The sequence below is a fragment of the Vipera ursinii genome (genome assembly GCF_947247035.1).
Source record: "Vipera ursinii genome assembly, chromosome: 1".
In the NCBI taxonomy this organism is placed as follows: Eukaryota; Metazoa; Chordata; class Lepidosauria; order Squamata; family Viperidae; genus Vipera; species Vipera ursinii.
The window spans coordinates 358,903,103-358,929,608 of record NC_139512.1 but is presented as its reverse complement, the minus strand read 5'-3'; the positions used below and the strand labels follow the sequence as shown (position 1 = coordinate 358,929,608).

The 26,506-nt window shown below is 55.0% G+C and overlaps 2 protein-coding genes across 2 annotated transcripts in view; both read right to left on the bottom strand.

Moving 5' to 3' along the window:
- Positions 1-1,270: 1,270 nt before the first annotated feature.
- Positions 1,271-11,459, bottom strand: RSKR (ribosomal protein S6 kinase related). Its single transcript, XM_083354277.1, has 12 exons — positions 11,363-11,459; positions 10,477-10,704; positions 10,294-10,377; positions 10,144-10,212; positions 8,388-8,457; positions 7,942-8,049; positions 6,345-6,385; positions 6,071-6,098; positions 4,773-4,862; positions 4,595-4,683; positions 3,838-3,948; positions 1,271-3,390 (listed from the first exon to the last, which is right to left on the bottom strand). Exons 1-12 carry the CDS (start codon positions 11,426-11,428, stop codon positions 3,196-3,198), a joined length of 1,179 nt encoding a protein of 392 aa, XP_083210403.1. The 5' UTR covers positions 11,429-11,459; the 3' UTR covers positions 1,271-3,195.
- A 1,364-nt stretch (positions 11,460-12,823) lies between these two features.
- Positions 12,824-26,506, bottom strand: part of BLTP2 (bridge-like lipid transfer protein family member 2) — a 32,509-nt gene continuing 18,826 nt past the window's right edge. The window contains exons 12-25 of the mRNA XM_083379726.1: positions 25,247-25,586; positions 23,806-23,905; positions 23,430-23,612; positions 20,684-20,805; positions 18,995-19,150; positions 18,783-18,904; positions 18,035-18,215; positions 17,862-17,948; positions 16,301-16,411; positions 16,077-16,212; positions 15,358-15,482; positions 13,835-13,936; positions 13,492-13,626; positions 12,824-13,171 (exon numbers count right to left, since the gene is read on the bottom strand). Of these exons, the coding sequence (XP_083235852.1) occupies positions 12,989-13,171; positions 13,492-13,626; positions 13,835-13,936; positions 15,358-15,482; positions 16,077-16,212; positions 16,301-16,411; positions 17,862-17,948; positions 18,035-18,215; positions 18,783-18,904; positions 18,995-19,150; positions 20,684-20,805; positions 23,430-23,612; positions 23,806-23,905; positions 25,247-25,586 (2,083 nt within the window). The 3' untranslated portion in view covers positions 12,824-12,988. The remainder of the gene's footprint in view (positions 13,172-13,491; positions 13,627-13,834; positions 13,937-15,357; positions 15,483-16,076; positions 16,213-16,300; positions 16,412-17,861; positions 17,949-18,034; positions 18,216-18,782; positions 18,905-18,994; positions 19,151-20,683; positions 20,806-23,429; positions 23,613-23,805; positions 23,906-25,246; positions 25,587-26,506) is intronic.

Genomic DNA, 26,506 nt, shown 5'->3' with positions numbered 1-26,506 from the left:
AACATTTAGTCGCCTTTCAAACCTCGGAAATCAGCAGAAACGAAAGAGAGGAGATGTCTGCGGGACTTCTCCATCCTCCAGGTCTCACGTATGTCCCCAAGGTGCTTTTTTTCCAAAAAGCAACTGGACTTTGGTTGTTTTCCTTGAAAATGTTTCGCTTCTTATCTAAGAAGCCTCTTCAGTTCTGACTGAATAGTGGGGAAGGGAAGGGGTTGTATTCTTTGCAATCGATCTGAGTTACCCGTCTTGTCCAGAGAAAGACAAAGGGGTCTTTCAGTCACCGTGCTACTCGTTTCCGCTGGGCGCCTCCGTTTCCTTTCGCTGTGGGCTCCTAAGTCAATAGTGCATTTTGGCGTAACATTCTTCTTTCCCTCCTGCTTTCCTTAATGGCTCTTCCATGGGCATGTTTAATACGATGGGATGTTAATATTTAGTTTAACTCATGGGGCACATTTTCTAGAGCACCTGAAGGCAGGATAGGAAGCAACAGATGGAAATTCATCAAGGAGTGTCAGGACCCACCCCAACCCACATCTTAGGAAGGAAAGAACTCTTGAACCAGAAATTGTCCAAAAGGAGCTTTTACTAAAACATGTTTGGAGGTGGAAATACTAGACAGGATCTGAAACCGTGTTACAGTTTGGTACTTTTAAAGAGTCCCCGGTTGAACCCCCTCCCTCCAAGCCATCTGGTTTGTCCCAGAGAGAAGCAACCTAGCACTAAGGAGAAACTTCCTGACAGTGGGGACAATTAACCAGTGGAACTCCTGGCCTCCAGAAGTTGTGGGTGCTCCATCACTGGAGGTTTTTATGAACCACCATTTGTCTGAGATGATATATATAGTCTCCTGCCTGAACAGGGGGTTGGACTAGAAAACCTCCAAGGTCCCTTCCAACTCTGTTATTCTGTTATGTCTGGTTACCGGTTGTCCTCCGGGTGAGATTTAAGGTGCTGGTTCTTACCTATAAAGCCCTACATGGCTTAGGCCCGGGATATTTGCAGGACCGTCTGCTGCCGGGAACGACCTCCCATCACCTGGTGCGCTCACACAGGGAGGGCCTCCTCAGGGTGCTGTCAGCCAGACAATGTCGGCTGGCGACCCCCAAGGGCAGGGCCTTCTCTGTGGGGGCACCTGCCCTTTGGAATCAACTTCCCCTTGAGCTCCGGATGGCCCCGGATCTCCGGTCCTTTCGCCACGGCCTTAAAACATTTCCCTTCCATCAGGCTGACCTGGACTGATGATAGGGATTTTTAAATAGAATATTTTTAATATTTTATCATTGGGGCTTGTTAGTTTAATCTTTTTTAACATTTGTATTATTGTGTTTTATTGTTGTTAGCCGCCCTGAGTCCTTCGGGAGATAGGGCGGCATATAAGTCCCCAAAATAAATAAATAATATTTTTTCTTCTTTTTTTCTGCCAAACTCAGAATAAAAGGGAAAGGGTCAGCTTTTGTCCCGGTTCCCCTCTTTGGAGACAGAACACTTTTAGTTGAAACGCTGTGATAAAATTTTTAAATGATCTTCCGAGTCAGTGACTCATTGGAGCGAGTGGACAGAGAAGGAATCTGAAGGCAGCTATGTGGACTTCAACTCCCAGAATTCCTCAGCCTCCCGGGAATTCTGGGAGTCGGTCCACAGGTGGTAAAGTTGCCATGTTCCCCTCCCTGGCCTTAGGGCAACTTAGGTCCATAAACGTTTGGCTTGAAGGTGTCCCTCTGCGCTAGGGAAGACAGGAGGTAGCAAGCAACACCTGTAGGAAATTCTTTTATTGCTCTCAATTAACAGGAAATATATATATAAATATGTGCTAACCTAGAACACAAGAACATGACTGGAAGGAAAATGCAAAAAACTGAATGCTAAAGAGAAACTTTGCTCAGAGGATCAGACTGCTCAGAATTCAGCAAGAGTCTCTTATAAGCAACATAGGCAGGAATTAGAGTAGGGGGTTTACAACCTTGGGGGATTTAAGACCTGTGGACTACAACTCCCAGAATTCCCCAGCCAACTTTGCTGGCTGGGGAATTCTGGGCACTGTAGTCCACAGGTCTTAAATCCCCCAAGGTGGGACGGAAAGCCTGGATTAGAAGCAGCTCTTTATTGTGTAAACCCTGAGTAGCCCCACCATACCCTGAACCATGTCCCCCCCCTCCCCAGAGGAGCAAGCAGGGACCCCTGCAGAGGCCCCCCAAAGAGATTCCCAGGGCGAGACGGAGGGCGAAGCCCCCCTGCGGGGGAGGGAGGCAGTCTGCAGCTGGAAAAGTCTGAACCAGTAGATAGTCCTCGACTTACGACACAATTTAGCCCAAAGTTCCTGTTGCCGAGCAAGGCAGACCTTGTGAGTTTTGCCCCATTTTACGTCCTTTCTTGCCGTAGTCGTTATGTGGATCCCTGCAGTTGTTAGGAACACAGACGTTAAGGGAATCCGGCTCGCCTCATTGACTTTGCCGGTCACCAAAGGGGATCAAGTGAATAGAATATAGAATAGAATCGAATTACAGGATAGGATAGAATGGAATAGAAAATATGGAATAGAATGGAATGGAATAGAATAGAATAGAAGGGAATAGAATAGAAATACAGAATAGAATAGAATACAGAAATAGAATATAGAACAGAACAGAATAAGCTGGAAGGGACCTTGGAGGTCTTCTAGTCCAGCCCCCTGCTCAAGCAGGAGAACCTATACCGTCTCAGACAGGTGAGTAGGAGTCCGTTGCCCAGCATCTCAATTTACATCACGTAACCGCAGGGATCGTAAGTGTGGAAACCGGTCCTAAGTCGCTTTTTTTTAGTGCTGCTGTAACTTCGAGAGGTCACTAAGTGAATGGCTGTAAGACGAGGACTGCCTGTAGTAATGATATCCAAACTGGGGGAAGAACAGAACATTCCCACCCTGTGGGCTGCTCTCGGCCCATCCCGCTCTGCAAATCTGCCTCTTCTGACTCCCAGCCTTGCTGGTCCTCAAACCCACATCCGGCCTGCCTTCCCGAAGCACCACGAGGGCTGGGCAGGGCAGGGGTGCAAGGAAGCCAGTGCCCAGGTCCTGCGGGTGGCAACGGGCACCCGCCTTGGAGATCTACGGTGGGGTTTTGGCCTGAGGATCCACACCAGGAAGTGCCTGCCAAGAGCCCCTCCTGGGCACCGCTGGGGGGCTGCACCCCTCGGGCCCTGGGGAATGCTGGTCACAGGTCACCCCAGGTCACAGTCGAACTCCAGGAAGGCGGCAGCGTCCGCTGGGGGGCTCTTGAGTTGCTGCCAGCCCAGGGCAAATTCTGCCGGTTGCTTCCTGAGGATGTCGGCGTCGAAGCTCATGCCGTGGAAGAAGAGGTGGGCCCGGAAGTGGTGGAGGCGGCAGGGCCGGCGCGGAGGGTCCTGGCACAGGAGCTGGGGGGAGGAGAAAGAGGGAGCGGGGTTGACTTGACAAGCACCTGGATGATGCTTTTCAGATGTGGGCCTTCCCCAATCCTGGGGGCTCGAGTTGGCACTTCCTCCGACTCATTGGTGTTGGAATAGAATAAAATAGAACAGAAATAAAACAGAATTACCACAGAATAGAATAGAATGGGAACAGAATATAGAATAGAATAGAACAGAAAATAGAATAGAATAGGATGCTGGAAGGGACCTTGGAGGTCTTCTAGTCCAGCCCCCTGCTCAAGCAGGAGAACCTGTACCATTTCAGATAAGTGGACAAGGACTCGCAGAGCCCCCCTTGCAGAACTCTCTGTAAGCAGGAAAACCCAGATCTTGCTCCATAGATTCTGGGGGGGGGGGCTTCCACGGAAGGGGGTGCAAATGGGTTGGGGGGGCAGGAGAGGGTCGTAAACTCACCTCGCTGAGCAGGAGACGGAGGCCGCAGCTGAGCCCGGCCGGGATGGCATACGCGCTGCGCTTCACGCTCCGCAGCATGGCCACGTGGTCCCGCTCTGGGGGGACAGGGAACTGGGGAGGCAAAGACCCCATTCACCCCACGCCTCTTTGGCTGCTGAGCCCCCTCACAAGTGGGCAGCAACCGCAGACCCTTCCCCTCGACTCCAAGGAAGAGAACCGCGGGTCAGCCGGGCAGAATTGTAAAATAGCAGCAGCGCTCCGGGTTACATACCGCCTCCCAGTGCTTGACAGCCCCCTCTAAGCGGTTTACAGCATCAGCCTCTTGCCCCCAACAATCGGGGTCCTCAGTTTACCGACCTCAGAAGGACGGAAGGCTGAGTCAACCTCGAGCCGGTCAGGATCGAACTGCTGGCAGCGGGCAAAGTTTGCCTGGGATGCTGCGTTCTAACCATTGCGACACCAAAGGTGGCACTGGCGCCAAAGAGGCTTAAACAAGCCAGAGTGGAACCGTGATGGCTTAGTGGAGCTCAGACCCTGAATCCCTCTCTGTCTCTTTGGCACTTATCCTAGAAACCTAGGGCTGGAGGGGATCTTGGAGGTCATCTAGCCCTACCCCCCGCCCAAGGTAGATCAGAGTCCTCATTCAACCCCAGACAAACAGTTGTCTGATCCTGGAAACCTTCAGCGATCCAGCCTGGCCGGCTGCTGGTGGAGGCAGGTTCTTGGGGTACCAAGGGACCCCCGTCTTTCTCCTTACCTGCCCAGTGGCCATCGCAAACAGCAGCACCCCCAGGGACCACCAGTCGGCGCTGTGAGCGTACGGACCGCCTCTCAGCACTTCTGGGGCTGCCCCAAAGGAAGAGCAGAGGGTCACTGATCTCCTCTGCCTGGCTGACCCCCCCTTCCCCCCGCAGCCTCCCCCTCTCCCCCCTTACCCATGTACTGGAGGGTCCCGCAGATGGTGAAGGCTCGCTGGCCCCAGGGCAGGTGCCGCGAGAGGCCAAAATCAGCCAGCTTCAGGTGACCTGGGCCAGGTGGGGCATAAAGCAAAGAGAGATCCTGAATCTAGAGCAAACAAGGTAGTCCCCGACTTACAACTGCAATTTATGTTGCTAAGCGAGACATTGGTTGAGTTTTCCCCATTTCACGACCTTTCTTGCCACAGTCCTTAGGTGACTCAGTGCAGTCGTTAAGTGGGTCACACGGTTGTTAAGGGAATCCGTCTCCCCCCATCGAGCTTGCTGGTCAGAAGGTTGCAAAAGGGGAATCACAGGACCCCGGGACGCTGCGACCGTCGTAAATGTGAGTCAACTGCTAAAGCGCTTGACTTTGGATCACGTGACCAGGAGGAGGGTGCAACGGCCGTAACAGTGAAAAACGGTCCTAAGTCCCTTTTTTCACCGCTGTCGTAACTTTGAACGGTCACTAAATGAACTGTTGTAAGTCAAGGACTACCTGTGGGGCAGCTTGACTTCAACTCCCAGAATTCCTGAGCCTTCAAGTGATGACGTTAATAGAGCCCGCCCACGATAGTCGCAAGTCAGAACAGTATTAAAATTTTATAACGTTAAAATTTGAAGCAAACGTTAAGCAAACGCTGCGTCGTTAAGCGAACCATCGGGCACCGCTTTGCCAAAAAACAGAAGGAACGGCCGGTTTTCAGCAAAACGGTCGTCAAATGGGGTCACGGGAGCGTCCGACACATGGTCACGTGACCGCAGAGGGAGTCTGGCTATCAGACCTTTGGGGCTGGGTCATGAATCCGCTTTTTTTGGGGGGGGGGAGTGTTGTAACTTTGAACGTTTGCTGGGGTCTCTCTGAATGGGCTGGACCAGGAATTCTGGGAGTTGAAGTCCACAGGTGGTCAAGTTGCCCATAGCTGCCCAGCCCTGGTCCGGAGGCTCCTGGGCGAAGGGGGAGCCGTCCTTTTGCCTCCCTGCATGGGGGGAAAAGTCTCAGAGCATCCAGCCTGGGTCGGGTAACAGCTGGTTAAACAGCTGGTTCAGGACTGGACCCTCTCAGCCTCACGGGGACCAGCCTTCCCAGCTGCCTGGAGGGGCGTTCCACTCACTGCCCGTCCCTGCAGCCGAGTCAGATCTCCAGCAGCCCCTTTCTGCGGCCCCGAATGAGGCCCCGAGGCCAGCCCAGAGGGGAGGGCGCCTGTCTGGCGATGGGTCGGTGGGGAGAGTGAGGAAGACCCCTCCCCTCCTCCTCTTCCCCCTCCCACACTCACCTTGTTCATCTAAAAGGATGTTTTCCATCTGCAAAGAAAGCAAAATAAATAAATAAATAAAGCGTTCAGATGAAGCGACAGAGGCCAGATTCACTGACTGCTGCCCCACGTCTGCCGTGTGGGGCCAAGAGTTAAGCAAAGGTGGGGGGGGGCTCGCTCGGCTAAGGGTCTTCCAGCATGGAGGACAACTGTTTGCAGACATTTGAGAAAGAATCAGCTTGCACTGCCCACTCCCTGGGCCCCCACTCGGGGAAATGAGGCAAGGGTCCCATACCTTGATGTCCCGGTGAATGACACCCTGCTGGTGAAGATAGGCTGCAAAAGAAAAGAGCGTCAATAAAGGAGAATATTTGTAGCTCAGGGTGGAACTGGGGGCTCCCTCAGCTGGCTGGTTTTTCTTGCAGGCGCTTCCTGACCCTACTAGGTAATGTCTTCAGTGCTACAAGGCGGGGGGGGGGGGTTGCGGAGAGAGGAGGAGGACTGTGGGGTCCTTGATGCCCTCTGAGCTGGGTTGTTTTCTTGCAGACGTTTCACGACCGAACTAGTTAACGTCCTCAGTGTTAGAAAGGAGGGGGATTTGACCTCAATTTACCACTCCTTACTAGCAAGATGATGATGTTACCTAGTTGGGTCATGAAACGTCAGCAAGGAAACCCACCCAGCTGAGAGAGCAGGAAAGGAAAGGAAAGGGCTCCCGAGAAACCTCCATAAGCCCAGCCTCTTCCAGAAGTGGGGAGAGTGCGGTTCCACTTCAAAAGTCACAGCATTGCCAGGGTCCCATGATCTAAATTTGTGTGCCGGGCCAAACGGCAGGTGTGTTTGTGACACTTGCGGCACCTGGACTCACCTGGTGGACCTCTGCAGCCTTCCCAGCCAGCTTCCCACGTGCAGCACAGCCCGTTCAAAGTTAATGCTGCATGAGGTCGCTTAACAACTGCGGCAAAAGAGGTCGCAAAACGGGGCAAAACTCACTTAGCAACGGTCTCACCTAGCAGCGGGAATTTGGGGCTTCAGCCAAGGACCAGCTGCACATCATCACATTACAAAAATGTGGTTGAGACTTTGGAAGAAGTGCAAAGAAGAGCCACTAAGAGGATCCAAGGCCTGGAGACTAAAACATACGAAGAACGGCTGCGGGACTTGGCTTTGGCCAGTCTGGGGAAAAGAAGGACCGGGGGGGGGGGACATGAGAGCAGCGTTACAGTATTTGAGGGTCTGCCACCAAGAAGAGCGAGTCAAATTATTCTCCAAAAAAGCCTGAAGGCAGGACGAGAAAAAGATGGATGGAAACAAACGAAGGAGTGAAGCGACCTGGCATTAAGGAGAAACTTCCTAACAGTGAGGACAATTAACCAGTGGAACAGCTGGCCACCAGAAGTTTTGGGCCTCTCATCACTGGAGGTTTTATGAAAAGACTGGACAGCCATTTGTCTGAAATGGGTTAGGGTCTTCTGTTTGAACAGGGGGCTGGACTAGAAGACCTCCAAGGTCCCTTCCAGCTCCATTCTGATTCATCTTGCGATTAATTTATACTCACCTTAAGCGTGGCTGCACTTTTTGAGTTTTATTGCCTGGGGTGCGCTTAATTACAATAAAAGGTTTGTGACACGTGTAGATCAGCGTTTCCCAACCTTAGGAACTTGAAGATGCGTGGACTTCAACTCCCAGAATTCCCCAGCCAGCTATGCTGGCTGGGGAATTCTGGGAGTTGAAGTCCACGCATCTTCAAGTTCCTAAGGTTGGGAAACGCTGGTGTAGATAACCGACATAAAAGTAAAGACACAGGGCTGAGGTCTCTGGCAGGCCCAGGAGATAATCTCAGGGGGGGGGGTGTCTTAGCAATGCAGCGCCCAGAGCAGCCCCTCACTCACCCAACACCAGCACCAGCTCCGTGGCAAAGAGTCGGACGGCCCCTTCGGCCAGGGGTCCGCACGACTTCCAGAGCGTGAACAGATCCCCAGAGCTGCAGTAGCTGCACACTGGAAGGGATGGGGGAGAGGGGGGGGGAGGGAGAAAAAAGACCCATCGTTCAAGAGGCCTGGCAGCTAATCCTGCTTCTCCCCCCCTCCCATTACCCCCCCACCCCCCCACCCCAATTGCAAAGGCTGAAGGACAATCCGCAGACTGGAGACTGCCTGGGATTGGCCAAAGGGTGGGGGGAAAGGAGATTTATGGCTGCAGAAGTCGGGAAATCTCTTATCATCCCGACGGGGAGGGGGGATTGGAGTAAGCTGTGGAAAGAGGGGGGGCACACAGGAGGAGAGGAAGGGGGGGTGTCTCTAGGCTACGTAAGCCCACCGGGCAGATGCTCACTCACTAATGAAGAGATAATGTTTTCCCTGCCAGCTGTCCCCTAAACAGTGGAGGAACGGATGGCGCACCTGCCTCTGGGGAGGAAGAGAAACGGGGTCAGAACAAGCCAGCTTGGGGGGGTTCATTATCTGGGGGGTGGGGGCGTGTAGAATCAGGCTAGGGAACTTAAAAAGAAAGCACCACCCACAAAAAAAAAAAACAACAAAACAGGACCACCCAGCCAAGTAATAAAAGCCAGAGTTACGTGGCTTCAAGACCCTCGGTAGACGTCTAGGACAGTTTCCGGGGTGGGGGGTTTCCGGGGTGGGAGACGGGCTTCCTTTCCTTCCCTACCCCCCAGCTGTGTATTGTGTGAAAAAGAGGGGTGTCCAAGCTTGGCAACTTTTTAAGACTTCAATTCCCAGAATTCGCCAGCCAGCTAGACCAGGGGGAGTCCAAACGTGGCAACTTGAAGACCTGTGGACTTCAACTCCCAGAATTCCCCAGCCAGCGGAGCTGGCTGGGGAATTCTGGGAGTTGCAGCCCACAGGTCTTCAAGTTGCTAAGGTTGGACACACACACACACACATACATTTCCAAAATGAAACGAGAAAGACCTTTAGGAACCACTGGATTTAACATCTGCAACAGGGACCAGTTTAAAATTCATGGTGCTTTTTTTTTAAGCTGGTTGTATTTAAGCAGCCCCCACAAACACCCCCTCCCCTTCAAGCCGTGCATCACTGGGGCAGGGACAGAGTCCATGGGGCACTGCCATTAGAACCAGCGCCTCCAAGAGTAACTGGCGAGGTCCTGAGTGGCCTTTGGCGGTTCATAAAGTCCGGCATTTATTTTTAAACTTGTTTCCTCTGCTCTAATCGAATCATTGCAGCCTGCTGGGTGTATTTAAATCAAGATGGGAAATGGGAGTCTTAGTTCCTGCGCCTGGCATTCCCACGCGCTGCACCTGCCTTTGTCGCCACCCGACGGAGTCGCTTTTCAGAGTGATGTCGAGGCGATATAAGTTTAATAAATACAGCAAATAAAGATAAAAGCTATCAAATAATAAAGCATCATTGATTAGTGATTGATTTCAAAGTAATTTCTAGTGCTGCCTTAGGCATGACCGCCAGCTGGGTGACTTTGTGCCAATCAGTAAGGGACGGCGAGTTCTAGTTCCGCCTTAGGCATGGCCGCCAGTTGGGTGACTTTGGCCAATCACCAGGAGATGGTGAGTTCTAGTCCCACCTTAGACATGAAAGCCGGCCGGGTGACTTTGGGGCCCATCCTGTCTTGGGCGTGAAAGCTGGCTGGGTGACCTGCTCTGTCCAGCCCACCTCGTAAGGTTGTTGTGATGGGGAAAATAGAAGGAGGAAGGAATATTAGGCATTTTTGCTACCTTGAGTTACTTCTAAAATAAAGGTGGGATAAACGTGTAATGAACGTATAATAATAAACTCCAATGGCCTCTTACAACAGCCCTGTCAGGTAAGGGCAAATGATATTCCCCACCTTGCCAACTGGGTCACAGTGTAGTATATGCGGAACAGCCTAGGATCTCCTGCTTGTGCAGGGGGTTGGACTAGACGACCCCCGAGGTCCCTTCCAAGCCTATTCTTCTATTATAGTTGAAATGCTCAGCCCAGCATTGCTGATGGAGATTCTCAGGGGCTTTGATATCACCGGCTGAGGTGACCTGTCCCCTGTGGCCCCTCCCCAGGAAATAACAGCAGCCAGCCCCCCCCAGAAGGCCCTCACCTTGGAAGAGAGCTCAGCCTTACCTGGATGCTGACCTCCTCCTTGCATTGCCTCAGGCTGTCCCTGCGAATCACCTCCACTTTGGGCACCACCTGGGGGAGACACATGGGGGGGTGATGAAAGGGGCCTGGGGGCTCTAACCGGGGGTGGGGGGGTGGGAGAGGGAGGCTCACCTTCAGCGCAAAGACCTTCGCCTGAGAGCAGTCCAGCACTTTGAGGACGGTCCCAAAGGCGCCCTTGGCCAGGAAGCCCAGAATCTGGCAAGAGAGAGAGAGGGGGGGGCAAAGGGGTGATGGCGCAGCCCCCACCCCACCAGACCCCTCCCCGTCTCCTGAGGCTGCAAGCCCGGCACCCACCTTGAGTTGCTGCTGCTGCAAGGGAGGCTGGACAGGGAACTCTGGCAGGAAGAGCGAGGCGTGGGGGGCCGTGGGGCAGTCGGCACCCCCCTGGGCCCGCTCCAGCTTCGGGGGGCTTCGGGCTGCCAAGGCCTGCTCCAGACCCAGCAGGGTCCCACCGAGGTGGGAGAGGAGGCGTTTCCAGCTCCGCGCCCACAAAGCCTCGGGCAGGGCGTCCGTGCCGTGGCCCTGCGGGGGGGACGGGACAGGGGTGCCTGATGGACTTTGGCGGGACCCCCAACCAGGCTCCGCGGGCCAGAAAGAACCTCCAAGGAAAGATGTCCCCCCACCCCAATCCTGCTCTCGCCCTGCTCCTCCTTTCACTGGCCGTCATGTGTTGGATTTTGCATTAAGTTACGTTTTCAATTTATCTAGATCAGCGTTTCCTAACCTTAGGAACTTGAAGATGCATGGACTTCAACTCCCAGAATTCCCCAGCCAGCTATGCTGGCTGGGGAATTCTGGGAGTTGAAGTCCACGCATCTTCAAGTTCCTAAGGTTGGGAAACGCTGATATAGCTAGCTTCATTTTTTGTAGGGTTGCAAAACGCCGAGATTTACCTCGAACTGAGACGCGCAGCGCAAAATCGGAGGAGCGACGGAGCGGCTTGCTCTGTGCAAAGCCGGGAGGACTACAATTCCCATCCTCTCCCCCCCCCGAGCCCGTCCGGGTCCCCTTCCCAGCTGGGCCGCCTCTCGCAGAGGGAAGCCCCCCGCCCCGGTCATCCGGGCGAGCCCTCCGGAGACCCCCCCTTGCGGGGCTCCCCCTCCCCGCCCGGCCGCCCCTCCCCACGGGGGCAGCTGCGACCCTCGCCCCATCTGGGGGGGCAGAAGGGGGACGCCCTCACCCGCAAGCGCTGGGGGGAGCCCCGCTCGGCCGGCTCCCCGGCGGGGTTGCTGCCCGCGGCCCCCATGGCGGCTGCGTCCGGCGGGCGCCCTCGGAGGAGCGGAGGCCCCGCGGTAATCCCGCTTACGTAACGCCCCGCCCCTTATGCAAAACCCGGTGGGCCCGCCCCGTCGGCTGGGAGGCCCCGCCCCTGCTCGGCATTCAAGACCTTCCCGCCCTGGGAAAAATCCACCCGGGAGGCGTGGCTCGCGCCGGATTGGCTGCGAGAAGCCGAGCCACGCCCCCTCCCGCATCAGACGCCGGCCCCCGCCCCGCCTCTCGATGGCAAGCGGGCGCCCGCGGGCGCGGACTCGGCCGCTCGGACTACAAGGGCTTTGGCCGGGGCTGATGGGACCCGCAGTCCCACATCCGGATGGCTCGGCTGGAGAGTTGCAAAGGCACCTCCGGTAGGAAAGTTACAAGCCTCATCCAGGCGGCGTCCGGTGGCCGTCCTGCGGAGAGAGAAACTGCCAGGGTAGCTCAGGGCTGGAATGAGGGTCCCGGGTGCCCTCCTTGCAGACGTTGCAAGACCCAGCTAGGGAACATCACCAGTGTTCCAAGGTTGAAAGAGAGAGGGAGAAAGAAGAAAGAGGAGGGGAGAAAGGAACCCCCCAAACCCTGGGGGGGGGCGGAGGAGCGGGCCCTCCCTTAAGTGAACCCACTTGAGCCTTTGGGGTCCCCCGCGAGGGCCCGTCTGCATGGCTGGCCTCATCCGTTGGTTCTCCCAGCAGGCCGAGCGAAGGAGACGGAGGCACAAAGCCCCTTCCCGGCCGGGGTCCCCCTTCAGCCCCGAGGGGGCCGCCAAGTGGGCGGCGGGGCTTCCTTTGCTTTTATGCATGCAGTCCTCAATTTACCACCACGAGCCCAAAATTTATGTCCTTAAGTGAAACATTGGTTGAGTTTTGCCCCGTTGTATGACCTTCCTTGCCAGTTGTTAAGTGAATCACTGCAGCTGTTAAATTAGCAATATGGTCGCTAAGTGAATCTGACTTGATTTTGCTTGTCAGAACGGCACAAAAAGGGATCACGTGACACACACGCACCGCCCCAGACACTGCGACCGTCATAACTAGGAACCAGTTGCCAAGCGTCCAAATTTTGACCAGGTAACCCTAGGGAGGCTTCAATGGTCGTAAGTGTGAGAAAGGGTCACAGGTCACTTTTTTCAATGACCTTGTAACTTTGAACGGTCAGTAAACGAACAGTCGTAAGTCCCAGACCGCCTGTACTGGAGGCGCCTATTTTTGGGACACCCCGCAGCAGTCGTGAATGAGTGTGTTTGTGTGTGTGTGTGGGGGGGGTGTGTCTGGCTGAAGGGCCCAGAAGCCCCCCCCAGGACCCCCCACGGCTGCAGGAGGAGGGCGAGCGAGTCCCGGGGGGGGGGTTAGGGGGAGGACGGCAATCACCACAAGAGGCGGCTGGCTCCAAATGATAAACTCTGTTATTTAAACTCTCCCCCCTTCCCCTTCCCCTCCCCCCCCAGAGCGAGGAGGCCGGGGGCAGCCGGGCCTTCCGAAGGCATCTGGCTCCCTCCGTCTCAGTCCAGCGGCCGGAGGGAGGCCGGGCTCCGCAGGCGGTCCCAGCGGCCTCATTTGCGCCGGCTGAAGAGCGACTTCTTGCCCGGGTTCTTCTCGCCCACGCTCAGCCCGATCAGCAGCCGGGCCTTCTCGTCCTCCTCCTGCTGCTGGACCGGCCCCTCCAGCTTGCTCTCCGGCCTGGACCGCGACTCCGAGCCGGCCGCCGGCTTCAGACGCAGCTTCTCTTTGATGACCTGGTGGGGAGGGAGAGAGGAAAGAAGGAAGAAGGAGGGACGGAGGAAGGGAGGAATGGAGCTTAGTCCCAGGGGTCTGGCTTTCACCCACTTTCTCCCCACCCCAGGTGATGCATCTCCCATAATCCCCAGCGAGAAGTTTCCGGGACCAGAGCTGGCATCCAGACTGCCATCCCTGCGAAGCTTGCCAGGTGCCAGGGGGGGGCAGTGCCAGAGGGCGCTCCTCCTGTCCCAGACACAAGTCCATGCCCGGCCTGGAGGATGGGCTTTGTGGCCCCCCCCCCGCGCCCCCTGCTCTGAGCCCCCTCCCTCCCCCTTACCTGGGCCACCAGGGCCTTGCGGCTGTCCCGCTTCACCGCCATCGCAAAGTCCAGCCACGTCCAGGTGTTGTTGTGGTACTCGAGACACGGCAGCACCAGGTTGAGTTCCCCCCAGTCCACGCTGTTCTTCTCTCCCTGTGGCCACGGGGGGGGATTCAGAAACCAGAAGCCCCCCTCTTCCCTAGCAGCCCCCACCCCAACCACAGTCGTTTCCCAACGAAAGCAGTCCTGTGGAACTCACTGCCACAAGAAGGGGTGAGGGAGGAGGATCCCGATGGCCCAACGCCCCACCGGGGCCCTCCGACAAGCAGACCCCCCCACCCCGACTGCCTCCCCCACGAACCTTGTAGCTGACGCAGAGGGGCACCTGGGGGATCTTGATGTAGATGAAGGAGTTGTTCATGGCCGCCCGCTCCTTCATCTTGTCAATGTCGTCCACCGGGTACTGGGGGGGAGGTGGGGACGGCAACCATTACAGCCAGCCCGGCAGCCCTGCCAGGCCCCCCTCACCCCACACGACGTTTCCTCAGGGGGACCTGACGCTGCACGGAGACCCCAAGCCAGGCCGTGACCACAGACCATGATATAGGCAGTCCTCAACTTACAACGGTTCATTTAGCGACCGTTCCAAGTTACAACGGCACTGAAAAATAGTGACTTAGGGCTGTTTTTCACACTTATGACCGTTGCAGCGTCCTCATGATCATGTCATCAAAATTCAGCCGCTTGTCCACTGACTCACATTTGTGACGGTTGCGGCGTCCCGGGGAGATATTTATTTATTTATTTGATTTTATATACTGCCCTATTCCCGAAGGACTCAGGGCGGTTTACAGGGCGAATTAAAACAATACAAATAAATACAATTAAAATAGAATTAAATTAAGACTAGCCCACAATTAAAACAAATTAAAATTTAAAATTTAAAGTTAAATTAAAACCCCCTCAGTCCAGGCCAGAAAGATCAAATAACCAAGTTTTCAGGTCACGTGATCCCCTTTTGCGACCTTCTGACAAGCAAAGTCAATGTGGAGGCCGGATTCACTTAACAACCGTGTTGCTAACTTGGCAACTGCAGTGATTCACTTAACAACGGTGGCAAGGAAGGTCGTAAAAGGGGGCAAAATTCACTTAACGACTGTCTCTCTTAGCCACAGAAATTCTGGGCTCATCTGTGGTCGTAAGTTGAAGAGTACTCTTATAGTAGTGCAAGAGTAGGCAACCTGGGCTCTTTTATGACTGGTGGACTTCAACTCCCAGAATTCCTGAGCCAGCCACGCTGAGGGGAAAGGGGGAGGTTTCCAAGCTGAGCCATGCTGGCTCAGGAATTCTGGGAGTTGAAGTCCACCAGTCATAAAAGAGCCACGGTTGCCTAACCCTGTAGTAGTAAGTTTTAGAACGAATGGATGGACAGACAGGGCAGCCTCCTCAGGTCCGAGCGAAGGGCAGCCTTGTCTGAGAAATCAGCCCTTGCCAGGCTCAGCCCAGTTCCTTCTCTCCCCCTCTGGACATCTCCATGGGAAGGTCACCTTGCATGGTGGCCCTCCCAACACCCCTGCGAGGCAGGATGGGCTGGAGAGCGACTGCCCAAAAGCACCCAGGAGCATCCGTGGCTAAGGAGGGGCCGCCTCAGCTCCCCCCTTTCCCCCCCCAGTGGCCTCCACGTGCCTCTCCCTCTGGGGCACTTTCAGAGGGGCTCCAGGAAAAGGTGAGGACAGCGATGGACTCTAAGGAAGCAAGACCCTGCCCCCCCTCAACCCCCCTCTGAACACAAAGTCCTCCGGGATGCTTTGCTCGGCCAGGAAGCAAGTCTCAGGCAGAAGCAGTTCTGTATGACCCCCCTCCCATCTTGGTCAGGGTGCCTACCTCGGGTGTTTTGCGGAAGGAGCGCCTGACCCCCGATGTCCGGTTTAGCCCTTGACCCATGCCTTTCCCGGAGCCCAGCGAGTCTTCGGAGACCATCAGCTGTCGCGGCTTGACCACCGGCATCCCTGCATCCAGGAGAAAAACTCTCAAGACGGGGCGACCCGAACTTGCGGGTAGCCTCACTTTGCAATGAACAAGGACGTGCGTTCCATTTCCCAGCTACTACAATTGTCGGCCAAGCCAGGACAAAAACAGCCAGAGAAAGGATTGAAGCCTGAGAAATGGGTCCCTTGTCAGTTGATAGGAGGGCTGATTTACCACCAGCTTAATTGGCGCTTGGGAGCCGAGGGAGCAACAGCAGAAGGAAACAATGACTAACGACTTAATAGATGATCACCCACACTCTTCCTAATTAAAATCCATACACAACAAGGCACCATTAATGTAGAACAGCCCAGTGCACGCATTCTGGAGAGGGAGAGAAGTTCCTCGAGGACGGGGGCTTTGGCACGAGTCTGAACGCTCGGAAGGCTAAATTCCTGGCCCTGGTGACCGACCCAGATTGGATCCTGCAACCTTATCCTGGGACACGCAGAGTTGCTTCCGTTCACGTCAAAAAATTCAGCCCCCGGAGCCCTCCCCTCCCCAGGAGGGAGCTAGGAAGTGTTCACAGAGGCGCAGGCAGCCTCCTTCGGGGGGGGGTGGCCCATCACGCTCACCCGTGGTGACCAGCTTGGACTTGTCCTCTTCGTCGCCCACCTCCTCTTCCTCCACGTTGCGTCCGGGGAAGAAGAACCCCATCATGCGGTGGAAGAACTGATGCGTCAGCTGGATGGTCAGCGGCACCACGTTGATCTGCCCGGGGGGGGGAATGGAGATTAGGCTCCCCACGTGCAAAAGGGGCGGGGGGGGCAGATTGGCCCTTGTGCCCAGCCCTGCTCACCTCAAAGTGTTCCTTGATGGAAATGCCGCCCACCGGCGGCCGGACCTTGCTGAAAATCCGCAGGGCCAGCTGGCGCCCCGACTGGCAGGCGCTCTGGGGACGGAGAACCACCTGCAGTGGCGGGGGGGAGGGAACATACCAGGCTTCAAAATCCCCGTCAGCACGGGGGAAGTGTGTCAAGAGGGGGTCTAGGACAACGCTTGCAGGGCAAAACCTCCCCCTTTGGCAGGGGTCCCTCCTCTGAGTTGGCTGTTCGGCCCCCGGACGTTTCGTTTACCAAACTAGGTAACCGCTTCATCGGGGTTTGGGGGGGTGAAGCGTCTTGTTCGTTTATGTAGATCCTGAGTGGTGGGTCAGTCTTGTGAGTGGTTGAATCACGAGACCGATTGGGTCACAAGGCTGACTGACACTTCCTTCCAATAAGGAGAAGCATCCTTCAAATCACGCGAAGTATTATTGCCGCTTTATAAAGCCCCTAGTAAGGCCACACTTGGAATGCTGCAGCCAGTTGTGGTCACCGTATCGCAAAAAAGATGTTGAGAGTTTGGAAAAAGTTCAGAGAAGAGCAGCTAAGATGATCCAAGACCTGGAGACTCAAACATATGAAAAAAGGCTGCGGGATTTGGGTTTGGCTAGTCTAAAGAAAAGAAGAAACAGGGGCGACATGATAGCACCGTTCCAGTATTTGGGGGGGGGGGCTGCCACAAGGCAGAGGGGGTCACATTAACCTCCAAAGCACCAGAGGGCAGGACGAGAAACAATGGTTGGAAACTGATCAAGGAGAGAAGCAACCTGGAATTAAGGAGAAACTTTCCGAGGACAATTAACCAGTGGAACAGCTGGCCACCAGAAGCGGTGGATGCTCCGTCACTGGAGGTTTTTAAGAAGAGGTTGGACGGTCCCTTGTCTGAGATGGTATAGGTTCTCCTGCTCAAGCAGGGGGCTGGAATAGAAGACCTCCATGGTCCCTTCCAGCTCTATTTATTCCTATTTCTATTATTTCTGTACCAAACAACCGACGACAGAACTGAGAGAATCTCGTCACCAGCTGACTTCCGCACCTCACAGGAAGCAGTCAGAAGCCGCAAGAGCGGAATCAGCCTTGTGACTCAACCAGTCCGGAGACCAACTGACCACCCACGAACAAGAGGCTTCACCCCAAAAACCCCACTGAAGAGGTTACCTGATTTGCTCACAAACCAGCCAGCTTGGAGAAGGAAGCCCTGCCTGCCAAGAGCCAAAACTACAAACAGTCTCAACAACCTCCAAGACTTGCACCAATATCCAAGAAATGGAGAAAGAGAATCAAGAAAGAAAGGGGGGGCGGGGGGTGGGGGCGGAACAAAATAAAATGTGAACGACAAAAAAACTAAAATAACTTTTTCATTATTTTGAATAATTAAATCGAACGGTTGAATCGTCTCGCGGCGAGTCTGCAGCGGGGAGACGCCCCATTCCGGTCTGGGGTCGTCTCGCAGCTCTGCGGGAGAGATCCCTCGGCTCTCATCCCCCCCCCAGGGGCCAAGCTGGGATGGGGTGGGGAAGAGGGCTGGCCACCCACCTTGTAGATGGCGTTGGGCAGGAGATTGTTCATGGTCACCCAGCCCAGCTCCAGCAGATGCTCGGCTGTGTCGTCCGACTTGTTTATCTGCAAGACGCCGGAGCGGTCAGCAGCGGCTGCAGGCAGGCCAGGCCTGGCTCGGCCCCGCTGCCCGGACCCCCGGCCAGCCCCACCTTGCTGTAGAGGAAGCGCTGCAGCTCCACCTCGGCGATGCCCAACTGCCCGTCCTCTTCCGTCAGGCGCCAGCGAGCCTGCGCGAAGTAGAACTCGGTCCGTCGGGCCACGCTGACGTCCTCCAGCTGCTTGCGCAGCTCCATTTTGTTGGCCCTCTGCAGCTGGAACTCCTTAAAGCACCTGGCCAAAGGGACAGAGGCAGTCCCGGACTTAGAAGCGTTCGTTTAGCGACCGTTCGAAGCTGCCAGGGCACTGAAAGAAGTGACTTAGGCCCCTTTTTCACACTTTATGGCCGTCGCAGAATCACGTGATCAAAGTTCAGAGGCTTGGCGACTGGTTCCTATTTACGACGGCCGTAGCGCCTCTGGGGTCACGTGACCCGCCTTCGCGACCTTCTGACGAGCGAAGTCCAGGGGGGGAAGCTGTCTTGACTTCAGAACCGTGTTACCGGTTGAACTACTGCAGTGATTCCCTCAACAAGCGCGGAAAGTCGTGAAACGGGGCCAAACTCACTTCGCAAATGTTTCGCTCGGCAACATCACTTTTGGGCTCAATTATAGTCGTAACCCGGGGACCACCTGCGCATCCCAGCTCACTCCAACACAGGGCCGTCTCTCCCTGGAGAACAGACGCCGCCCGCCGCCCCCCACCCCTTGGGCAGGCGGGTGGGTGGGCTTCCTCTAGCTCCCCCAGGGGGCTAGGCAGCCCCCCTCCTTTGGCCAGAGCGCCCCCCCGCCCCCCCCATACCTGATCAGGATGTTCAGGTCCTCGCTCTCCTGCTGCAGGGTGGCCTTCTCCTGGCTCAGCTGCTGCTGCAGCTTCTGATTGTGGTCAAGCAGCGCCTCGTTGCGCCCGTCGTCCTGCAGGGACTGGGGAGAGAGGAGGGGGTCAGGCAGAGGCCCCAGGCCTCAGAGGGAGCGCCCTCCCCCCCGCCACAGGCCGGCCCCAGATGCACCCACCTTCATGACCGAGTACATTTGCCTCTCCAGCAGCCGGATCTGGGCCACGTGCTGCCGGACGGCCTCCTGCAGGTGGAGGATGCTGCTGCGCTGCTCCTCGGGGTGGCTGGAGATCTCCAGCTGGAAACGGACCCGCTGCTTCTTCTCGCTGTGCTCCTGCGCGGGGCCAGGGAGCGGGAGGAGGGAGGAAAAGACAGGGTTGGGGGCCAGGGAGAGCCAAGACACACACACACACACACCCCTTGGTCAGTTTTTAAGCTGCTCAGAGGCCGGATTGGGTCAGTGGGAATTGTGGAGGGTAGAAAAGACCCCGCCCCTCCGGGACTGGCAAAGAGAGGGGGAGACGCTGCTCACACACGACCCCTGGCAACCCAAAGGGCAGCTGGAGAATCCAGATCAAACTCCGGGTTCATTCCATCTCCGGAAATCTTACTCTTTATTGAATACACTGCATGGTAGCGTCAAAGCAAAACTCACTCTGAGGTTCCAACCCCAATCCATAAACAATAATTTTCCTAGCCACCCCCCCGCCCCCCAATCTAACATAGTCTCTATAAACAAATTCGCTTTGTTACGGGAACCGTCTGCTTCAAATCCACACCTGTTATCGTGTCCTTGAAAAGGTTTCAGGCTTTCATGGTCCAGCTGAATCATAGAAGTTTCGTTTCTCCCTCTAACCCACTTGAAAGGAACAAACCGCCCCCCCCCCTTAATCTAAAGGCAAATTGAAATGCAGAGGCACGTAACTGCCAAACTTTTATCCCTGACCGAAGCAACCAGAACAGCCCTGACAAGGGGTCACCCAGGTTTTCTTTATCGCTGATACTACCAGAATCTCACCTGACTGTCTTCTCTTGGGAAATGGCAGATTGAGACCCCAGGCTCTGACCTCAAGCGTTTCCTCCCCCAAACGGGGTCTAAGCCGGAATGTCTTTTAACCCCGGTCCCCATCGGAATGGGGAGAACTCACCGCAGCCGACTCGCCGCTAACAACTCGCTGTGGGACAATTCAACTGAATTATTTCATATTTTAATTTTTGCCATCCGCATTTCATTCTTTCCCTCCTTTTTCATCCTTTCTTTAATGATTCTATTCCACCATTTCTTCAATGTTAGTGTAACTCGTCCCATGGCGGGTTGGCCCACAGTGTGTTGACTGCGGTGAGGGGTCTAGGAGAATTTATCGAGGCACGGCCAACTTCTTGTAGGACAACTCACTGTGGGACAAGAGTCACACTAAGATCCAAAAAATGGTGGAATAGAATCGTTAAAGAAAGGATGAAAAAGAAGACACAGAATGAAATGGGAACAAAAATATTTTTTAAAATTTACTTTAAATAATTAAATTGAATTGTTGAATTGTCCCGTGGCAAGTCGGCCATGGACAAGGGTGGGCAACCTTGGCTCTTTTAGGACGTGGACTTTAGTTCCCAGAAGTCCTGATCCAGCCATGCTGAGCCTGAATGCTGGCTCAGGAATTCTGGGAGTTGAAGTCCGCAAGTCATCAAGGGGGGCATAGTTCCCCCATGCTGGCCCAGGAATTCTGGGAGTTGAAGTCCACGAGTCATCCACAAACCATCCCGGGTAAGCACTGGAGGAAAATGGCCGCTCACAAGTGCAAAACTTCTCAAGAGGCACCTGAACTGCCCAACACGGCCGCCCCCTCGGCCCCCCAGCCCTCCCAGTCACCTTCCGCTTGGGCTCCACGTGCAGCAGGAGGTTGTTGACGATGTCGAGGATCATGGCGTACTGAGCTGGGTTGGTGGAAATCTCCAGGTCGTGGTGGATCAGCGTGAAGGTGTCCACGGCCCCTGCATGGACACGAGAACCACAGAGCTGGAAGGGACCTCGGAGGTCCTCTAGTCCAGCCCCCCGCTGGAGCAGGAGACCCTGAACCATTTCAGACAGATTGCTCTCCAGTCTCTTCTTGACAGAGGGAAGCCTGGCTGAGGAATTCTGGGAGTTGAAGTCCAGAAGTCCTAAAAGGGCCAAGTTGGAAGACCCCTGTCTTAAAGCATCCTGGCTGAGGAATTCTGGGAGTTGAAGTCCACAAGTCCTAAAAGGGCCGAGTTTGAAGACCCCTGGATTAATTGTTCTCATTGTCAGGATATTTTCTCGTTGCTTCCTGTCTTGCCTTCTGGTGCTTTGGAGAAAAGGTTGTTCCCCCCCACTCTTCTTTGGGGCAGCCCCTCAAATACTGCAACATTGCTCTGCCCCCCCTTAATCCTTCTCTTCATCAGACTGGACAACCCGAATTCCAGCTTCCCGTCTTCCCTCGCTGCGTCTTATCTCGCTGCGATGAGGGAGGCGAGGTGTAATTACTTCTCCACCCTCATTGCGTCCGCAGATAATCGCCCGGCCGCCCTGTTTAGGGTGACTCGCTCCCTTCTTAATCAGGAGGTGAGGGAGGATCCCTTGCAGGGTCGTGCCGAGGAATTTAGTCAACATCTGTCGGATAAAATCGCTCGGATTCGGACCGGTTTGGACTCCAGCTGGGTAGAGTCTGGCGATCAGGACGCGGGCGGTCTTGTCAATGTTATCTGGGAAGAGTTTGATTCTGTGACCCCTGATGAAGTGGACAGGATTATGGGGAAGCTGAGTTCCACCACATGTTTATTGGACCCGTGCCCTTCTTGGCTGGTTTATGCAGCTAGGGAGAGGACACGAGGCTGGCTCCAGGCGGTCATATCTGCTTCTTTGAGTGAGGGTTATTTCCCCACCGTCTTGAAAGAGGCGGTGGTGAGACCTCTCCTCAAGAAGCCTGTCCTGGACCCAGCTGTATTGAACAACTTTCGCCCAGTCTCCAACCTTCGCTTTCTTGCGAAGGTTGTTGAGAGTGTGGTGGCGCATCAGCTCCCTCTGGTCCTGGATGAAGCGGATTATCTGGACCCTTACCAATCGGGTTTCAGGCCCGGGCACAGCACGGAGACGGCATTGGTCGCTCTGGTGAATGATCTCTGGAGGGCTCGGGATAGGGGATATTCCTCTGTCCTAGTCCTATTAGACCTCTCGGCGGCTTTCGATACCATCGACCATGGTATCCTGCTGCGGCGTCTCAGGGGATTGGGAGGCACGGTTTTTCAGTGGTTCTCCTCCTATCTCCTGGGACGCTCGCAGTCGGTGTTGGCAGGGGGGCAGAGGTCGACCCCTAGGTCTCTCGTTTGTGGAGTGCCTCAGGGATCGGTCCTCTCGCCCCTCCTGTTCAACATCTATATGAAACTGCTGGGTGAGATCATTCGTGGTTTTGGAGTTGGGTATCATCAATATGCTGATGATACCCAACTTTTTATTTCGACCCCAAACCACCCCAGTGATGCCCTCGCTGTGATGTCCCGTTGCCTGAAGGCGGTTCGGGTCTGGATGGGGAGGAACAGACTTCAACTCAACCCTGACAAGACTGAGTGGCTGTGCATTCCGGCATCCCGGGACACTTGGGATGTTCCATCTCTTTCTATGGGGGGTGAGTTTTTACCCCCTGTGGATAGGGCTCCCAACTTGGGAGTCCTCCTAGATTCACGACTCACTTTGGAGGATCATATAGTGGCCGTGACTAGGGGGGCTTTTGCCCAGGTTCGCCTGGTGCGCCAGTTGCGGCCCTATCTGGACCGGGAGGCCTTATGTACGGTCACTCATGCGCTCGTGACCTCTCGCCTAGACTACTGTAATGCTCTCTACATGGGGCTTCCCTTGAAGACTACTCGGAGGCTCCAACTGGTGCAGAATTCGGCCGCGAGAGTTGTCTTGGGAGTTTCCCGGTACTCCCATGTTACACCTTTGCTCCGTGAGCTGCATTGGTTACCAGTTGTCTTCCGGGTAAGGTTCAAGGTTTTGGTTATGATCTTTAAGTCCCTACATGGCATGGGTCTGGGATACCTCGAGGACCACCTGCTGCCGGCGTCGACTCCCCTCCGCCCTGGGCGTTCCCACAGAGAGGGCCTCCTCAGGGTGCCTCCGGTCAAGGAATGTCGACTGGTGGCCCCCAGGGGGAGGGCCTTCTCTGTGGGTGCTCCGGCATTATGGAACCAACTGCCGGTTGAGCTCCGGACGGCATCAGACCTCCGATCCTTCCGTCGCGGGTTGAAGACCCATTTATTTGAACTAGCGGGTCTGGCCTGATGGGGGTATATGGGTTTTTATAGGCTTGTTATTATTTTATCATTCTTGTTTTAACTTGGGCATTGATTTAATTGTTTTTTAATTTTTGTATTGTTATTTATATATGCCCTGTGAACCGCCCTGAGTCCCTTAGGGAGAAGGGCGGTATAGAAATCTCAATAAATTAAATTAAATTAATTCCCCTGACCATCTTCCTTCACCTTCTCTGCACTCTTTCCAGAGTCTCCGCATCTTTCTTACATTACGCTGACCAAGGCTGGGTGGGGAGGTGACATGGCCCGAGAGCCCTCCCCCACCCAAGACCCTCCCCGCTGCCCACCTTCCTGCTTCTTGAGGAGGTCATCCTTTTCGGCGTTCGCGGGCAGCTCCGGCGGTTTGATCTGGGTGGCCAAGTCTGGGTTGACGTCGTGGCTGTAGCTGATGTAGTACATGCGGCAGCTGCACCGCGAAATGATGCGCTGGACCTGCTGCGTGGGTTGCACCTCGTGCGGATGGTTCCAATCTGGGGGGGTGGGGGGGAAGGAGGAGAGCAGCTGGGCCCCGGGGCCAGGTAGCCAGGACGCTCCCTACCTGAGTATCTTTGAGGACAGGATCCCAGGCCCGCCCGCTGGTCCGGAGGCATCGTGGCTGGCCTGCCGTCTCCCGCAGCAGAGCATCCCTCGGGGCACCCCCCCTCCCCCAGGCTGACCACTGACCTGTGGTGGTGCTGACCATGCCGCCCACGGCTTGCCCGCTCTCCATCAGCTCCTGCACAGAGTCCAGGCTGCGCTGGGGGTGCTCCTCAATGTTCTTGACCTGGGGGGGGGGAGGCAAAAGATGGCATCTGGTCAGCAAGGACTGGGGGGGGGGGATAAAGCTAGACTGAGCCTGGGAGGGGGAGTGCAGGATAGAGCTTGCTCTCTGTGGGCCAAGAGTTCCCAATTCAGAATAACAAGAGTCGGAAGGGACCTTGGAGGTCCTCTAGTCCAGCCCCCCGCGCAAGCAGGAGGCCCCACATCTCTTTAGACAAGTGGATGTCCAGTCTCCCCTTAAAAAGCTCCAGTGTTAGAGCACCCACACCTTCCACTGTTTAATTATGTCTAGGTCGCTTCTCTCCTTGACCAGTTTCCATCTGTTGTTTCTCGTCTTGCCTTCGGGGAGCGTTGCAGTATAGGTTGACCCCCTCCTCTTCTTTGGGGCAGCCCCTCAAATATTGAAAGACTATCAAGTCACCCCTTCTCTTCCCTAGACTGGCCATACAAATTCCAGCCGCCGTTCCTTATGTGTTTTAGCCTCCAGTCATCCCCTGATCCTCTTTGTTGCTCTTCTCTGCACTCTTTCTAGAGTCTCAACGCCTTTTTTGCATCGTGGTGACCAAAACTGGATACAGTATTCCAAGTGCGGCCTTATCCTATCCCTCTGTCGATGCAGCCCAGCACCGTGTTGGCTTTTTTGGCAGCTGTAGCACACGGCTGGCTCCTGTTTTAGGGATGGTCAACTGGGACTCCGGGGTCCCTCTCGCAGTGGCTGCTGTTGAGCCAGGAACCACAAAAAGTGGTTCAGAAAAAGCCTTATAAGGTGGTACCGAGATGCTCAAGCCAGAGGGCTAGGGTGGATGCTCAAGCATTAATGTCAACGCTGCTAACATCCAATGTTCTTGCTTGAGAAGAGATGAAGAAGCAGCTATTGCATACGTTAAACTTGTGTACTGCTATTTAAGAGACAGAGCTAAGGCTGGGAGGAGGAAGATTGTACCTCAAGGCCGTCTGAAATTAAAGAAGATAAGAACTTGGCGGAAGGGAAACTGATTCTTTAAATTAATTGGAGAACATGATTAACGACAGAATTAGAAAGGTGGAGAATTGTGTTTTACTATATTGTGCAAGGGGTGGAGATTTCAGATTCCAGCTTCCTTCCAGCAAGCATTTGCCGGTGTATTGGGCTAAATAAAGGACTTTGAAGGTAAACAAGGCCTCAGAGTCACTTGAGAAGCCCAGACGTGTCGGAAACGTGACAATTAACTTGAGATGCTCAAGCCTCCCCCCTCCCCCGCCAGCCACAGCCCAGCCTGGCTTATTCAGGGTCAGAGCCTGGTCCGTCCCCCCCCTCCGAGGGGCAGAGCCACTGGGCCGGCAAACCGGACGCCGCCTGCCCTACCTCCAGCCACAGCTGGACGTCCTCGTGGGAGGGGCTGCTCTCGGTGGTGGCGAAATACTGCATGCCGTCCAGCAAGCAAGTCCATGAGGTCTTCTGCTTGAGGGTGTCCCCGTACCAGGCCGGGTGGTGCTGGCCCTGGAGCAGCTGGGCCTTGGCGGCCGAGACGATCACGCAGCCCTCCGTCTCGGCCCCACGCAGGACCATCTGGGGAGGGCAGGCAGGGAGGGAGAAGCTATCGCCCGGTGCCGGCTGGGGGGAGGAGGTGGGGCAGCCCCCCCCCACCCCACGGGACAGTTCAGGCCAGCCTGGCACCAGGGTGGGGCTTACAGCTAGTCCTCCGCTTACAATGGTTCAGTTAGTGACCGTTCAAAGTTACGACACCACTGAGGACCATTTTTCACAGCTGTGATCTTTGCAGCATCCCTCACCCCAGTCAGGTGATCAAAATTCGGACGCTGGGCAGCTGGTTCGTATTTATGACCCGTTGCTGTGTCCCCTGGGGGGAGGGTGTCACCTGATCCCCTTTTGCGACCTTATGGCAAGCAGAGTCCGCGGGGAAGATGGATTCGCTTAACGACCGTGTGACTGACTTAACAACTGCAGCGATTCCCTTCACAATTGTGGCAAGAAAGGTCATAAAATGAGGGAAAAGTCACTTAAGAAATGTCTCGCTTAACAGAAATTTTGGCCTTGAATAGTAGTTGTAAATCGAGGATTACCTGTATTTTATTTTTTATTTTTATTGGGTTTTTCCCCCCCCTCCCATACTATGTTTTTATTGTTTTGTAAGCCACCTAAATTCTCTGCGAGAATATAGGTGGAGATATATATATATATACGCACACACACACACACACACACACACACACACACGTTTCTATGTATGTATGTATGCATATGTATACATATATACATGTTCATATATTCTAAATAAATAAACAGCTGGTGGAGCCCCACATCACCCGGGGAGGGGTGAGCCCAGTGAAGGGGGGGCAGGCAATGCTATAGGTCAGCTGGGGGTGGCAGCAATGTGGGTGGGGGGGGCAGTCAGAAATACAGGCCGGTTGCCAAGTGCCCAAATTCTGCCGGTGGGATTGCAGGAGCCTTGCAAGGGCTTGAAAAGACTGGTTTTAAGTCCGTTTTCTTCGACAGCCTCACTGCAACTTTCAACAGTCATTAACTAAACCTGGTGCACATTGGCAGCATCCCGGGGTCACGTGCCACGTTTTTTATGTTTTGGCCAGTTCCTGGTGTTTGGGG

Excerpts from the sequence above, each read along its gene's own strand:
- RSKR (XM_083354277.1), bottom strand. The coding sequence starts at position 11,428 with ATGGGGGCCGCGGGCAGCAACCCCGCCGGGGAGCCGGCCGAGCGGGGC. Across the intron at positions 6,386-7,941 it reads GGAGCTGGTGCTGGTGTTGG|CCTATCTTCACCAGCAGGGT; the intron begins GTGAGTGAGGGG and ends TTTCTTTTGCAG. Across the intron at positions 6,099-6,344 it reads TCATTCACCGGGACATCAAG|ATGGAAAACATCCTTTTAGA; the intron begins GTATGGGACCCT and ends CTTTCTTTGCAG.